This window comes from Malaclemys terrapin, chromosome 1, assembly GCF_027887155.1.
Source record: "Malaclemys terrapin pileata isolate rMalTer1 chromosome 1, rMalTer1.hap1, whole genome shotgun sequence".
Lineage (NCBI taxonomy): Eukaryota > Metazoa > Chordata > Testudines > Emydidae > Malaclemys > Malaclemys terrapin.
The window spans coordinates 119,270,556-119,287,018 of NC_071505.1; the positions used below are offsets into that span (position 1 = coordinate 119,270,556).

General features: G+C 43.0%; 1 protein-coding gene across 1 annotated transcript in view; it reads right to left on the bottom strand.

Annotated features, from left to right (window-relative positions):
* ETNK1 (ethanolamine kinase 1) overlaps positions 1 to 14,990 on the bottom strand; it is a 57,852-nt gene extending 42,862 nt beyond the window's left edge. Inside the window, exon 1 of the mRNA XM_054036599.1 lies at positions 14,722 to 14,990. Coding sequence (XP_053892574.1) covers positions 14,722 to 14,877 — 156 coding nt within the window. The 5' untranslated portion in view covers positions 14,878 to 14,990. The remainder of the gene's footprint in view (positions 1 to 14,721) is intronic.
* Positions 14,991 to 16,463: the final 1,473 nt, after the last annotated feature.

Below are 16,463 nucleotides of genomic sequence, written 5' to 3' on the forward strand. Positions count from 1 at the left end.
AAAGATATGGAAAATAGTCTGATGCATGGAGATTGTAGCGGTGTTTGTGGAGGGAACTCCAGTAAATGGCACTATGAATGCACAATCAGTGCACTTTCTGCATTGCAAGAAGACAGGAGTGAAGGTGCACCCTGTTACATTCCTCTATCAAGTTTAGACAGTTTTCTGATTGTAGCAAAAACTAGCTCAGTTCTCTAAGGTTTCTATACAGTGGATTTACCAAAACAGTGGTGATGGTGGGGGTTAAAAAAAAAGCTATCCATAGACATTAACAGTGACTGAACCAGGATTAGGAACCATATCTAGTGTGTTCCTAGGGCACGTTATTTGCTCTTTTCCCCACATCTTACCCCAAAAGAGTGGCTCAGTTTTTGTCTAGAACAGGGGTCGGCAACCTTTCAGAAGTAGTGTGCCAAGTCTTCATTTATTCACAGTAATTTAAGGTTTTGCGTGCCAGTAATAAATTTTACATTTACAGGGGCAGCAGATGGAACCCCAGACTGGCAGCGGGCTGAGCGGACTGGTGGTCGGAACCCCAGGCCGGCAGTGGGCTGAGCAGCACTGCCGGTCTGGGGTTCCATTCGCTGGCCCCTGCCAGCCGGGGTCCTGGTCACTGGCCCCACTCAGCCCGCTGCCGGCCAGGGGTTCCGTCCATCCAGGCCGGCAGCGGGCTAAGAGGGGCCGGCGAGGGGGACCCCAGGCCGGCAGCAGCATGCCACAGTAAATCAGCTCGTGTGCCGCCTTTGGCGCACATGCCATCGGTTGCCGACCCCTGGTCTAGAAGGACCACACTCTTAAGGATGAAAGGGTAGTTCTTTCAATCTTTGTCTCTCTTCAGGCTGTCAAACAAAGGTCCAACAACAACTGGCAGTTTTTCCCCTGTGAATGCTTATATAATAGGTATTTGATTAAGACCACCAATGTACTTTATATTAGAATATAACACTTGACCAATATCATCCAAAACCACACTTCAAAAAGCTCTTCGGGCCTTTTTGCTGTCAGAATAATTGTCCACTACCAGTCAGTGAATGTATGGCTGAAACCTAATCAATAGGGAATTTTTTTTCAATTTTAAGTCTGTTCTTTTAATTTGTTTAAAAGTTAGTTTAGCCCTCTCTAACATTCATTTTTATTTCTATGGCAGGAATGAGCTAGAGTCCTCTGATGCAGACTATATCACCTTGCTCAAAGTCCAAACCTAAAACGTACAAATCTAACCATGAAATGAGAGAAAGAACTCTGATCCTTTTAAACAACATTCTCCTTTTAGAAGAATCAGTTTCCTAAACCAGATTAGCGAATAAGGTGAACAATCATTTTTAGCTACTCTTCATGTTCTTCAATTCCATGCAGGCACTTCCTTTCTTTCCTTTATCCCTGGCAACAGCTGAGGCCTCTCTAAGAGTGAATTTCTAGATCAGAGGTGGACAATCTACGGCCCGGGGGCCACATCAGGTCCTTCGGACATTTTAATATGGCCCTTGAGCTCTTGCCAGGGAGCAGGATCTGGGGCTTGCCCCGCTCCATGCAGCTCCCAGAAGCAGCACCATGTCCCCCCTCTGGCTCCTATGGGTAAGGGCAGCCAGGGGGCTCCATATACTGCCCCAAGCACCACCCCCGCAGCTCCCATTGACCAGGAACTGTGGCTAATGGGAGCTGCAGGGGTGACACCTGCGGACCGGGCAGTGCGCCGAGCTGTCTGGCCAGGCAGAAGCTGGAGGGGGGAAACATGCCGCTGATTCTGGGAGCTGCTTGAGGTAAGTGCCGCCAGGAGCCTGCACCCCGATCCCCTCCCGTGCCCCAACCCCCTGCCCAAATCCCCCTCCCGCCCTCTAAACCCCTCAGTCCCAGCCCAGAGTACCCACCTGCACCCCCAACCCCTCATTCCCCAGCCCCCACCGCCGGAGCCTTCACCTTCCCCCCCCCCCCTCCAACCCCCTGACCAGAGCCCCCTCCCACACCCTGAATTCAACAGCCGGCACCCCCCCGCCCCCAATTTCATGAGCATTCATGGCCAGCCATACAATTTCCATACCCAGATGTGCCCCTTGGGCAAAAAAGTTTGCCCACCCCGTTCTAGATCCTCTCCTTGTATAAGGGACAGATTAACATTAAAGCACAGCTTAAAAAAAAAAAAAGGCAACTCAAAATATTAAGGTCCAATGTTTCTATAAGTTATTTTTCCTCATACAGTGATTTAAAAAATACTTATGAATTTAAGCTACAGTGCAACAAGCCATGTTTTGTAATTTTTATAATACTAAGCCATGTGTGAGTGAGCCATTAGTGCATAGGGCCAAAGTCCTTGTCAAATATAATACACCCAAGCTACACAGTAATGGTCTAGGAATGCACACCCTGATGTGGCTGTTTTTTAAACTGAGACTACAAGGCAAGCGTGCAGTTGCTGCTCCATCTGGTCATATTATGCAGTTTTTTTTAACTGTAGGCAATTAAGGTATTCAAGCATTGTCAGGTGATCAGAAAGTACATGCTAACTCAGCCTGAAAGATATCACCGGTTGCATAAACAAGATGCCACCATGGGTGTGTTATTTAGAGCACACCTTCGGTCATTAGTGCTGCATGAAAAAATGTTCTATTTAGAGATGATTCAGACATATGATGTATTCTATTTTCTTCTCCATTTTCCTTCAGTCATCTTTATCAAAAATATTTGAAGGCAGCCATCACTGTGATATTTAAGTTCCTGAAGCAAGTCACAGTCCCTTTATAAGTAATATCAAATTCCTCCACAACAACTAACTGTGCTGCCAAGAAGAGGATTATGACTGGGGATTCTATAAATCACTTTGCCATGGAAAAACAAGGGATTTGTGTTTTTACAGAGAATGTGTGGTTTTTATATTTTGTGAAAAAATAAAAACATTAGGGATGCCAATAATCTCAGTTAATGCATGCGAGCAACGCAAAACAAATTAACTAGATTAAAAAATAGTCACGATTAATCGCACTGCTAAACAATAGAATAATTTAAATTTATATAAATATTTTGATTTTTTCTACATTTTCAAATATATTGATTTCAATTACAACACAGAATACAATGTGTACAGTGCCCATTTTATATTATTTTATTACAAACATCTGCACTGTTAAAAAAAGATAAAAAATAATATTTTTAAAAATCACCGCTAAAGACCATAATGAGTTTGGTGAGGTCAAATTTCATGTTGATGGTAATATGCTGTTCTGTAGATTATGTTTGAAGGCAGGCAACTGTAGAACATATGGAAAGCACTAAACTGAATGAAAACTAACAAAAACAAGGAGGCTAAAACAGCATGGCCGACAACAGCAAAAAACAATGCACTGTGTGTGGTTCATTCACTGATGGCACTGGGAGGCTTCAAACTTCCTTAAAATTGTAAATATATCAATAAACATGTTCAACTGATATCTATCTATCTATATACATAGATATAGATATAGATATTGTGACTAAGGAAACTAAAATTCAGCGTTTCATTTTAATTGTGGAAAAACATGGATTTTTATGCTTTATCAGAGAATTTGGGGGGGGGGAAGGGGTTAAATCACAAAAAAACTAGGATCCCTGATTATGACTTAAGGTGATAGACATACAGATTAACACTTAGACTACAATAATTTGTTCTCATAAAAATGTCCTTAATAGTAATAAAATGGGAAATATGATGCATTAGTAGAAATGTTGCTATTTAGAGTTTAGATTTCCCAGGAGACATCAGCAGATCTTCAAGTGCACTGCAAGGGACAAGACCAAAAATATTACCAACAATCAAGACCAAACATGCTTAATATCATATCACAAGCTGTTTAAAATGTTTTAGTATTTCACTGATATACACTTGTGAAAAATTAAAATGAAAAAGCCTTTATTTTTTTTTTACTATATATAAGGGCTGTCAAGCGATTAAAAAAATTAATTGTGACTAATTGCACTGTTAAACAATCATAGAATACCATTTATTTAAATATTTTTGGATGTTTTCTACATTTTCAAATATACTGATTTCAATTACAACAGAATACAAAGTATACAGGACCCACTTTATATTTTTAATTACAAGTATTTGTACTGTAAAAAACAAAAGAAATAGTATTTTTCAATTCACCTCATACAAGTACTGTAGTGCAATCTCTTTATCATGAAAGTTGAACTTACAAATGTAGAATTATATACAAAAAAATGCACTCAAAAACAAATAAAGGTAAAACTTCAGCGCCTACGGGTCCACTCAGTCCTACTTCTTGTTCAGCCAATCGCTAAAACAAGTTTGTTTACCTTTGCAGGAGATAATGTTGCCCGCTTCTTGTTTACAATGTCACCTGAAAGTGAGAACAGGCATTCTCATGGCGCTGTTGTAGCCGCTGTCGCAAGATATGAATCTTCAGCGCATCTGGCACATAAATACGTCCCTTCATGCTTCAACCACCATTCCAGAGGACATGCGTCCATGCTAATGACAGGTTCTGCTCGATAACAATCCAAGCAGTGTGGATTGACGCATGTTCGTTTTCATTATCTGAGTCAGATGCCACCAGCAAAAGGTTGATTTTCTTTTTGGTGGTTTGGGTTTTGTAGTTTCCACATCAGAGTGTTGCTCTTTTCAGACTTCTGAAAGCATTCTCCATACCTCATCCCTCAGATTTTGGAAGGCACTTCAGATTATTAAACCTTGGCTTGAACGCTGTAGTTATCTTTAGAAAACTCACATTGATACCTTCTTTGCATTTTGTCACATCTGCAGTGAAAATGTCCTTAAAATGAGCAACATGTGCTGGATCATCATCCAAGACTGCTATAACATGAAATACATGGCAGAATGCAGGTAAAACAGAGCACGGGACATACAATTCTCCTCCAAGGAGTTCAGTCACAAATTTAATTAACACATCATTTTTTTAACGAGCGTCATAAGCATGGAAGCATGTTCTCTGGAATGGTGACCGAAAAATGAACAGGCATACGAATGTTTAGCATATCTGGCATGTAAATACTTTACAATGCCGGTTACAAGAGTGCCATATAAATGGTGTTTTCACTTTCTGGTGACATTGTAAAGAAGAAGCAGGCAGCAGTATCTCCTGTAAATGTAAACAAATTTATTTGTCTTAGTGATTGGCTGAACAAGAAGTAAGACTGAGTGGACTTGTAGGCTCTGAAGTTTTACATTATTTTGTTTTTGAATGCAGTTATGTAACAACAACAACAACAACATCTACATTTGTAAATTGCACTTTCACAACAAAGACTGCACTACAGTACTTGTCTGAGGTGAATTGAAAAATATTTCTTTTATCATTTTTACAGTGCGAATATTTGTAATGAAAAATATATATTTGTATTTCAATTACACCACAGAATACAATATATATGAAATTGTAGAAAAACATCCAAAATATTTAATAAATTTCAATTGGTATTCTAATTTAATTTTTTCAAGTTAATCGTGTGAGTTAAAGGTGATTAATCGACAGCCCTAATATATATACACACACACACTTTTCTGTCCCCATTCTACTTTTTAAACGTCAGAATAAACCTGTTTAATAGAAGAAAGTTCAAAATAGTTTAGCCACAACCAAAACACTTAAAATCTGAAGCCATACAATAGCCATAACACACACCAGGAAAGCTCCAGAACAGAAAAGGAACACAGATGAAGACAACCAAGGAAAGGAGGTAGTGGCCCAAATCAAGAAAGACAATCAATTCTATGGGTGATGGAAGGAGAACAAGGAGGAATAGGAGTAAAGGTGGAATGGGGTATAAAATAGAAAGAAAAAAAGTTATTTCAATAACAAAAGTAGGAATCTTACTAGCAGAGTCCTGGCTTAGGTGGTTGTACTTGGTACCTACAATAAAAGAATTACATTCTTGTGCAAACTGTCAAGCCTAAAAAAGCAAATATACTGATGAATGCAAGTAATCAAGCATCGGTGGGGGGAGGGGTAGCTCTACAAAGTAAGTGGCCAATCCCTATAAATCCTGAAGAGATCTAAGACACAGGTGCTTCCAAGAAGATCTAGAGGAAAGTGATGATGACTTCATAATACAAGTACTTACAGCCTTAGCTAGATGTATCAGGTATCATGCAAATCTAAACAAAAAAAAGTGTGTAAATAAATCCATCATTTTGATTTACATTAATTGATGCTTGCTGTTAGAGGGTACAGAAGAGAAGAGGCTTTCATCAACATCCTCACCACCCTATGCTGGAAACATGGGGGACACTGCACTGAAACAGAGAAATGGTGGATAGATACAGGGGGAGCTACCCTCTGCCCCAGAATGTTAAACTGAGTGGTGGCAACAAAGGTAAAATAACCAATTAAATCTTCTAAAGCATCCCTGTTATGAAACGATCCAATACTTATGGCACAAGTCTTTGACAGGGTGCATTATGGGGATTTTGAGTTGGCATTTGTCAGACAGGCAAGTGGAATTTCCATATTGGAACAGACCCATGATCCATTCTGAGCTAAGATGGGAGATCAGTCTCCTGTACTTATTTTATCCTTGGTCTCTGTCAAGATTGGTAACAAGGATTCCACTTGTGGTGGGACATGTGGAAAGCAGATGAAATGACTATCTTTATGTTACATAGGCCACCAAAACCAGTGACAAAGATTTTCTTATTACTAATAAGGGTGTGACCAAACAGCTGAAGACATTAAAGAACTTAAAAGGAAAGTGGCAAGATTCACTCACTCACATGAGCACACTGTACAAAGTCTAGGAGGTGAAAAGTTAATACCAGACAAGTGAAACTTCAAGTTTCCTTATGAAGTCATTATCAATTATCTTTTAGAAAAGTCTATAGTTTGTTTCATCTTAATACTGACTGTAGCCAATTTCTGAATAATACAAGGAAGACCAAAATCTGCAGTTAGACCAGTGGAACAGAAGGGAATTTAGCTCAAGCAGCATAAATTTTGATGACACTGCTTTGGATTATTGTAACCAAGGCCAATGAAGCAAGAGGAAGAGCATTCTTAAGTATCTGGAGATAAAAATAGAAACACAGTTCTATATTGCTCCTAGCTTTTTCCCAGGAGCCACTATTCTTGTGAGATTTAAACACAACTACATGAAGAAAAATCTTTAGGTAGAAGAGGACTTTGTCTTTCCACACAACTGTTGGCAGAAAGAGGCAGTTTGATCATTTACTTTGGAATTCTTCCCTGTACGTGGATAGGGACACAGAGAAGCAATACAGAATGATTATTTCCTTATTTCGGAACCAATTCTGTATTATGCAACACTTATCACTAGGCTTTCCGATAAAAGCAAGCAATCATTCTGAAGCATTACAGTACACACATATAAATAGTTAAGCAGGGGTTCTCAAACTGGGGGTCGTGGGGTTATTATGTGGGGGGTTGCGTGCTGTCAGCCTCCACCCCAAACCCTGCTTCACTTCCAGCATTTATAACAGTGTTAAATATTTTTTAAGTGTTTTTAATTTATGGGGGGGGGGCGCACTCAGAGGCTAGCTGGGTGAAAGGGGTCACCAGTACAAAAGTTTGAGAACCACTGGGTTAAAGGATTTTCCTCCTTTGCTCAAATGTTAAGCTAACAATTATATTTGGAAAAAATAATTTTAAATGGACACACTAGTATAATATTTATAAATACAACGAATTACAAATCGTAAATGAAGGAATGATTAAGCAGCAGCAGACTATTCTAAAATGCAAGGCAATTGGAAGACACACTAAGTAACTTGGAATGGTTTTGGCCGCTTCACATTACATTCTTGCAAGTAAAAATTAGTAAATTTACTAAGTTAAACTTTGAACTTTCTACCCTTCCAATACACTATGCTGACAGTATGAATATAAAGAGCAAAGGTGGCTAGATGTAGAGTTCAATTATGAGAAAACCCACACTACTGACTAGTTCTGTCCACTCCTCAGCAAGTTCCTAGGCTACTCTGCCACAGTCCTACTACATTTCAGACAAGTCAAACCTGTATTCCACTGAATATATATCTCCAGTTTTTATTTCTTTGCTAGATGTGTGGTCCTTCTCTCTCTTCTGTCCCAGTAAAGCCAATACAGACTTTTCTCTCAAAATCTGTTTTGGTTTAGCACCCCACTGCACTGATCTTTGGAGCGGAAGTTTGTGTATGCACATTCTCGCTTCTACTGTTACTTGTGTGCAACATTTTAAAAATATACTAGACTGCAAAAGAAAATGGTGATTGAAGGAATCTCAGTATGAATAAAGTTCTTCAGTTGCACAAAGACACAGAAGAACAAAATGACAAAATCTGCATACCTATTTTTAAGACCACAACTTTTCTACTTGGCTGAAAAATAATTTCCATTAGCTTCTTAGAGCAATTTTTATAGTTGTCTAAATATATATTTATTACATTAGTTATAGCATGTTCATCCTCAAAAGAACCAACCATCAGTCTTCAGGGGGTTTTATTTTGTGAACTCTCAGCTTGGAACAGAGCCAAAATTACGAATGTGATATTCCACTGCTATAAACAGCACTAAAATGTTACCAAGAAAAAGGGTCAGCCGTTAAGCAATAAGGTTTCAGTTTCATTTACTTGTTCTCCTGTGCAAGAAAACAAATACATGAAACTGAAATGTGGAAAGGCAACTGGACTTGATGGAGGGTCTAATTATTATTCCTTTGGGACAGGAATATAGAAGTGGCTGCTTGTCTTCTTTAACTCTTGCATGGAGACAACGCAGATACCCAGGCTGTGGAGCAGACAAGTGGCTGCACTACTCAAATCACATAAAAACCTTAACTCTGCAAAGAGCTACCACCCAATATCCATACATTGCTCAACCTACAAGCCATATGAGAGGATTATAATTAGTAGAATATCACCAATAGTGGAAGGGTAGCTGACTGATAACCAAGCTGGTTTCTGCTTAGGATATTCATGCTATGGCAAAGTTGCAAACCTAACTCAAGACATCTAAAATGGTTTAGAATCTTGTTCATCTGTCAGCTGCTGATGAAACTGTGAACCCTAGTGCACAATTGGCAAGAACTCTGAGAAATAGCAAGATGGTCCAGGTCATCTCCTCCCTGCTTGAGGACAGACTTTTTTTGTTGAGGTGGATGGTCAAAAAAGTCAACAGCACGCTCACCAGAATGGATTGCCCCATGATTCTATCAGCCTTGCTGTGTAATGTTCACACAGACATGCGAAGATTCATTTATGCAGATCTTTGTATCATCACCCAGTCAGAAAGATTTGAGGACACTGAGCGCATTCTAATTGTCTCTCTGAGTATACCTGGAAAATATTATCACACATGGTTCCTGAATGCCAATCTTAGCAAGCCCCAAGTGTGCACCTTTCACATGGAAAAACCCTCAGGCCATGCAAAAACTTCAGATATCCTGGGATGGAACAATCCTTGAGCATTATGAGTATCTGGTGTACCTTGGGGTCACATCAGACTGAATGCTGACACTCAAAGAGCATCAAGAAGTTAAAAGAAAAAGGGAATTCCAGGAGTTGTGTACTGCATAAACTAGCTAATAAAAAAGGGGAGCTGACCCCCCAAAAAGTCTGAGCAACCAGTTTCACCCTGTGTTACTCAACTGCAGAGTACTGCGCCCCAGTATAATCATGCTCCAGCCACACATACAAAATTGATACTGAACTCAATCGATCCTGTAGGATCATCACACGGACTTTGAAAGACTCCCACACAGTTGCTATGCTGCCTCGAGGGAACTGCATCACCATCAGTGAGGCAGGATGCCTTCAGTCAATAGGAGAAACAAAAACAAGTGCATGATCTAAGACATCCATTGTATGGACACATTCTACCACCCAAGAGGCTGAAATCCAGAAAGATCTTTGCCTCTGAAAATCTCTTACCCCCAAATACTACTGTGGTAAGTTACAGCGTAACAAATTGAAGGGGAATATTGATCATCTTTGAGAACCTGGTTCCTTTAGAACTTCCCCACCTCCCCCCAGGTACTGACATTGTACGAACATACTGGTGTACTCTAAACTGAGACAAAGCTGGGGTGGCAAAGATTGGTCATAATATGACCAAGTAGAAGCTGAGGAATGGCCCCAAATGTGAATGTGTACAGCCTTGGCAAACAGTTCAACATTACCTGACGCACTGCCCCCTGTCAACATCCTGTCCTCCTGAAGATAAGCTTTTGAAATAAGTGACACCATCGGGTCAAACATAAGAATGGCCATACTGGATCAGACCAAAGATCCATCCAGCCCAGTATTCCGTCTTCCGACAGTGGCCAATGACAGGTGCCCCAGAGGGAGTGAACCTAACAGGTAATGATCATGTGATCTCTCTCCTGCCATCCATCTCCACCCTCTGACAAACGCTAGGGACACCATTCCTTACCCATCCTGGCTAACATCCATTAATGGACTTAGCCTCCATGAATTTATCTAGTTCTCCTTTAAACCCTGTTATAGTCCTAGCCTTCAGAACCTCCTTAGGCAACGAGTTCCACAGGTTGACTGTGCGCTGTGTGAAGAAGAACTTCCTTTTATTTGTTTTAAACCTGCTGCCCATTAATTTCATTTGGTGGCCCATAGTCCTTATATTATGGGGACAAGTAAATAACTTTTCCTTATTCATTTTCTCCACACCACTCATAATTTTATATACCTCCATCTTATCCCCCGAGTCTCCTCTTTTCCAAGCTGAAAAGTCCTAGTCTCTTTACTCTCTCCTCATATGGGACCCGTTCCAAACCCCTAATCATTTTAGTTGCCCTTCTCTGAACCTTTTCTAATGCCAGTATATCTTTTTTGAGATGAGGAGACCACATCTGTATGCAGTATTCGAGATGTGGGAGTACCATGGATTTATATAAGGGCAATAAGATTATTCTCCGTCTTATTCTCTATCCCTTTTTGAATGATTCCTAACATCCTGTTTGCTTTTTTGACTGCTGCTGCACACTTCATGGATATCTTCAGAGAACTATCCACAATGACTCCAAGATCTCTTTCCTGATTAGTTATAGCTAAATTAGCCCCCATCATATTGTATGCATAGTTGGGATTATTTTTTCCAATGTGCATTACTTTACATTTATCCACATTAAATTTCATTTGCCATTTTGTTGCCCAATCACTTAGTTTTGTGAGATCTTTTCGAAGTTCTTCACAGTCTGCTTTGGTCTTATCTATCTTGAGCAGTTTAGTATCGTCTCCAAACTTTGCCGCTTCACTGTTTACCCCTTTCTCCAGAACATTTATGAATAAGTTGAATAGGACTGGTCCTAGGACTGACCCTTGGGGAACACCACTAGTTACCTCTCTCCATTCTGAAAATTTACCATTTATTCCTACCCTTTGGTTCCCTGTCTTTTAACCAGTTCTCAATCCATAAAAGGATCTTCCCTCTTATCCCATGACAACTTAATTTACGTAAGAGCCTTTGGTGAGGGACCTTGTCAAAGGCTTTCTGGAAATCTAAGTACACTATGTCCACTGGATCCCCCTTGTCCACGTGTTTGTTGACCCCTTCAAAGAACTCTAATAGATTAGTAAGGCATGATTTCACTTTACAGAAACCATGTTGACTTTGCCCAACAATTTACGTTCTTCTATGTGTCTGACAATTTTATTCTATTTTTTTCAACTAATTTGCCCACTCTGTAATTGCTGGGATCACCTCTAGAGCCCTTTTTAAATATTGGCGTTGCATTAGCTATCTTCCAGTCATTAGGTACAGAAGCTGATTTAAAGGACAGGTTACAAACCATAATTAATAGTTCTGCAATTTCATATTTGAGTTCTATCAGAACTCTTGGGTGAATGCCATCTGGTCCCGGTGACTTGTTACTGTTAAGTTTGTCAATTAATTCCAAAACCTCCTCTAATGACACTTCAATCTGGGACAATTCCTCAGATTTGTCACCTACAAAGGACGGCTCGGGTGTGGGAATCTCCCTAACATCCTCAGCCATGAAGACTGAAGCAAAGAATTAATTTAGTTTCTCCGCAATGACTTTATCGTCTTTAAGTGCTCCTTTTGTATCTCAATCCCACTGGTTAAAGGCAACAGAGGGTCCTGTGACACCTTTGAGACTAACAGAAGTATTGGGAGCATAAGCTTTCGTGGGTAAGAACCTCACTTCTTCAGATGCAAGGCTTCTTGCATCAAAGGTGCCACAGGACCCTCTGTTGCTTTTTACAGATTCAGACTAACACGGCTACCCCTCTGATACTTGAATCCCACTGGTTGTTTAGCAGGCTTCCTGCTTCAGATGTACTTAAAAAAAAAATTGTTATTACCTTTTGAGTTTTTGGCTACCTGTTCTTCAAACTCCTTTTTGGCTTTTCTTATTACATTTTTACACTTAATTTGGCAGTGTTTATGCTCCTTTCTATTTACCTCACTAGGATCTGACTTCCACTTTCTAAAAGATTCCTTTTTATCTCTCGCTGCTTCTTTTACATAGTTGTTAAGCCAGGGTGGCTCTTTTTTAGTTCTTTTACTGTGTTTTTCAATTTGGGGTATACATTTAAGTTGGGCCTCTATTATGGTGAAGAATGTCCATGCAGCGTGCAGGGATTTCACTCTAGTCACTGTATCTTAATTTCTGTTTAACTAACCTCCTCATTTTTGCATAGTTTCCCTTTCTGAAATTAAATGCCACAGTGTTGGGCTGTTGAGGTGTTCTTCCCACCACAGGAATGTTAAATGTTATTACATTATGGTCACTATTTCCAAGCGGTCCTGTTATAGTTACCTCTTGGACCAGATCCTACGCTCCACTCAGGACTAAATCGAGAATTGCCTCTCCCCTTGTGGGTTCCTGTACTAGCTGCTCCAAGAAGCAGTCATTTAAAATATTGAGAAATTTTGTCTCTGCATTTCATCCTGAGGTGACATGTAACCAGTCAATATGGGTATAATTGAAATCCCCCAATTATTGAGTTCTTTATTTTGATAGTCTCTCTAATCTCCCTTAGCATTTCATAGTCACTATCACTGTCCTGGTCAGGTGGCTGATAATAGCTCTTGGGTGCAGTTTTGAAGCAACAAGCTATGATGATGATCGTGGGCAAGAACAAAAATATCCTCAAAAGAATATTTTTCTTAAGAGTCAACCCAAAAATAACAAAAGCAAAATAAGGAACTGTAACAATTTTCTTTTCCATTCTTAAAAACTTGAGAGCTGTTTCTTGCACAACTGACCAAAACATGTTGCACTGTACAAGGATTTAATGAAACGGAAAGGGTTCTTTTAAATCTTTAAAAATTGCCCATGTGTATCCCCCACTCCTAGAATAAGAATGCCATGTTGTTGCTTGTTGTGAGTGCACTTATCCCAGGAAGCAATAATCTAGAACCACCACTATAACTATTAATTAACTGTTCTTTAAGCAAAAACTAACTTTGAAATTGCCTGCACGTCCACTATAGTTATTTTCAACAAGTATAGCTGTTATACATTAATCTTACATTTATAGCTGATACTATCTGATACAATGCATGTTTGTCAAATTTATTCCCTTCTTGTGTAATTTAAAATGATTTCAGTCGAATTAAGATCCATTACTACAAAGCAGTCAGCTTTTAGAGATTTATTCTTGCATCCGTTTCCTTGGGGAGTGTCACTAAAATTAAGTAAGAAATTTCCACACATTAACATTGGGAAACTACGATTCGAAAATGTGTATCATAAATGCTGTAATATAGTCAGGCTGCAACTAGCAACCACAGAGGCAGAGAGTGTTAAAACAAATCTCCAGCAAATTCCTGAGGCTAGATTAAGTATATTCTAGAAGCATAAGCTTCAGTAAGATTAGCTGGCCCCAGACAAATGATTCATCATACCTACGAGCAAAGGCCACTTAACTAACTCAACAGGCAAAGTAATGGATTTTTTGAATCCAGAATTAGGAAAGAGACTAGGTAAGCTCAATTAGCAACTTAGTTTTAATTACGTCAAATAGGGACGATACCCATCCACTTATCAAAAGGGGAGATAACCAGAACTGAGCCAAAACACAGACACCTTTCGGTATCAGTCTAACCGGCAGTTTATTTTCAAGTGTACTGAAACTGAAAGCGTGTGAAGGGAGATATACTTGGCAAATGGTGGCGTTCGCTACATCCTGCCTGCCGCTCACCGATGGAGGAGGGGGTCTTGGGCCCTGGCTGATAAGCGGCCTCCTCCCTACCCGCCCTGCGCGGCTCCCAGGCGCTAGCACTCACTCACTCCCCCCCCCACGCCCCGAGCCGGCAGGGCAGCCGTAGCCAGCGGGAGCCTTTGCACAGAACAAGCCTCGCAGGCCAGGGCCTTTCCCAACCGGGCCCCGCCTTTATTAAAGCCCCGCACGCAGCAGGGACTGAGCCACGCGCACCGGATGGGCCTTTTAAACGCGACGCCTGGAAGACGGTCGCGGGGGGGGGCAAAAAAAACCCCTCTGCCTTGAAATGAGCATATGGGGGCGGGGAGCTGGGGGGCCCATTGGGGGGATCGGAGCGGATCCGGGGGCTGATTGTGGGGGGAGGAGCTGGGGGAAGCTGGGGCGCCAGGCACTGACGGGGAGGGGCCGGGAAGGGGTCAGCGCTGCACCACCTGGCCGGGCTCCCTGGCAAGCGGGACTCAGCCCCAGGCCCGGTACCGGGGGGTTCCCCGCGCCCCCCATGGCCGCCCAGCCTCGGGCCGGGCCCCTCCCTACCCACCCTCGCGGGGCCCCGCTAACCCCCCGGCCGATACCTGCAGCGTCACCTCCTCGGGGCTCCAGTGGGGCCGCAGACGACGCAGCAGCTGCAGGGCTCCGTCGCGGCAGCCGGGCCCATCCACGTCGCTCAGGGTGATGTCCAGCTTGGGCACCTCGGGGGAGCCGGGCGGGACGTGGATGTAGTTGGCCATGGCGGGCGGGCGGGCGGCGCTGGGGTCCGGCGGCGGCTCGTGACTCTGAGCGGCGAAACCTGCGGCTGGCGCTGGGCTGGTGCTGCTGGTGCTGGGGGAAATTTCCACTTCGGTCCCGATACAGCGGCTACGGCTCCGCCTCCCCCGGCTCCGTCTGCGGCGCGGGGCAGCCTGGGAAAGTGGTGGGCGGGGTCGGCTCCCCGGACTGCAGCGGCCTCCTGCCCCGCCCGCGCCACCGCCCCCTCCCCACCATCCAGCCCATTGCCGCCCGCAGCGCCTCCCGCCCGACACTGCCACCCAGAGCCATCGCCCGGCGGCTCCCCCCATCAACATGTCTGCCTCTTTCCTTCCCCACTCCCCCATCATCCCCCCCACCAACATGTCTGCCTCTTTCCTTCCCCACTCCCCCATCATCCCCCCCACCAACATGTCTGCCTCTTTCCTTCCCCACTCCCCCATCATCCCCCCCACCAACATGTCTGCCTCTTTCCTTCCCCACTCCCCCATCATCCCCCCCATCTCCATGTCTGCCTCTTCCCTTCCCCACTCCCCCATCATCCCCCCCACCAACATGTCTGCCTCTTTCCTTCCCCACTCCCCCATCATCCCCCCCACCAACATGTCTGCCTCTTTCCTTCCCCACTCCCCCATCATCCCCCCCATCTCCATGTCTGCCTCTTCCCTTCCCCACTCCCCCTCATCCCCCCCCATCTCCATGTCTGCCTCTTCCCTTCCCCACTCCCCCTCATCCCCCCCATCTCCATGTCTGCCTCTTTCCTTCCCCACTCCCCCATCATCCCCCCCATCTCCATGTCTGCCTCTTTCCTTCCCCACTCCCCCATCATCCCCCCCATCTCCATGTCTGCCTCTTTCCTTCCCCACTCCCCCATCGTCCCCTCCCCCCCCATCTCCATGTCTGCATATTTCCTTCCCCACTCCTTCCTGGGTGCATCTTTCCTTCCCCATTCTCTCCCCCCCCCACACACACACACACCCTATCTCCCTGGATGCATCTTTCCTTCCCCACTCCCCCATCATCCCTCCCCCGGATCTCCATGTCTGCATCTTTCCTTCCCCACTCCCCCATCGTCCCCTCCCCCCCCATCTCCATGTCTGCATATTTCCTTCCCCACTCCTTCCTGGCTGCATCTTTCCTTCCCCATTCTCTCCCCCCCCACACACACACACACCCCATCTCCATGTCTGCCTCTTTCCTTCCCCACTCCCCCATCATCCTCCCCTCTCTCCCTCCCAATCTCCCTGGCTGCATTTCTCTTTTCCCTCTCCCTCAACTTTCTGACTGGGTTTACTCTCTGCTGCCCCCAGGGAAATTTTTTTGTGTTGTTCTTTTAATGAATAACCCATCTACCTAGCATCCCTCTTTTTACCTGCCTATATCCATATGAAGCATCCAAGGAAATGATTAATGAAAGCAGTTCATTATTTTATGGAAAAATCAAATGCAAAAGATTAACCCTAAGGTATAAGTCACCTTGCCTTTCACCTCTTAGTTTAGCTATGCTTAATGTGAGGTAATTTACAACAGAAGTGAGAACACCATATGTGTGTGGAACAAAGGTCAATTT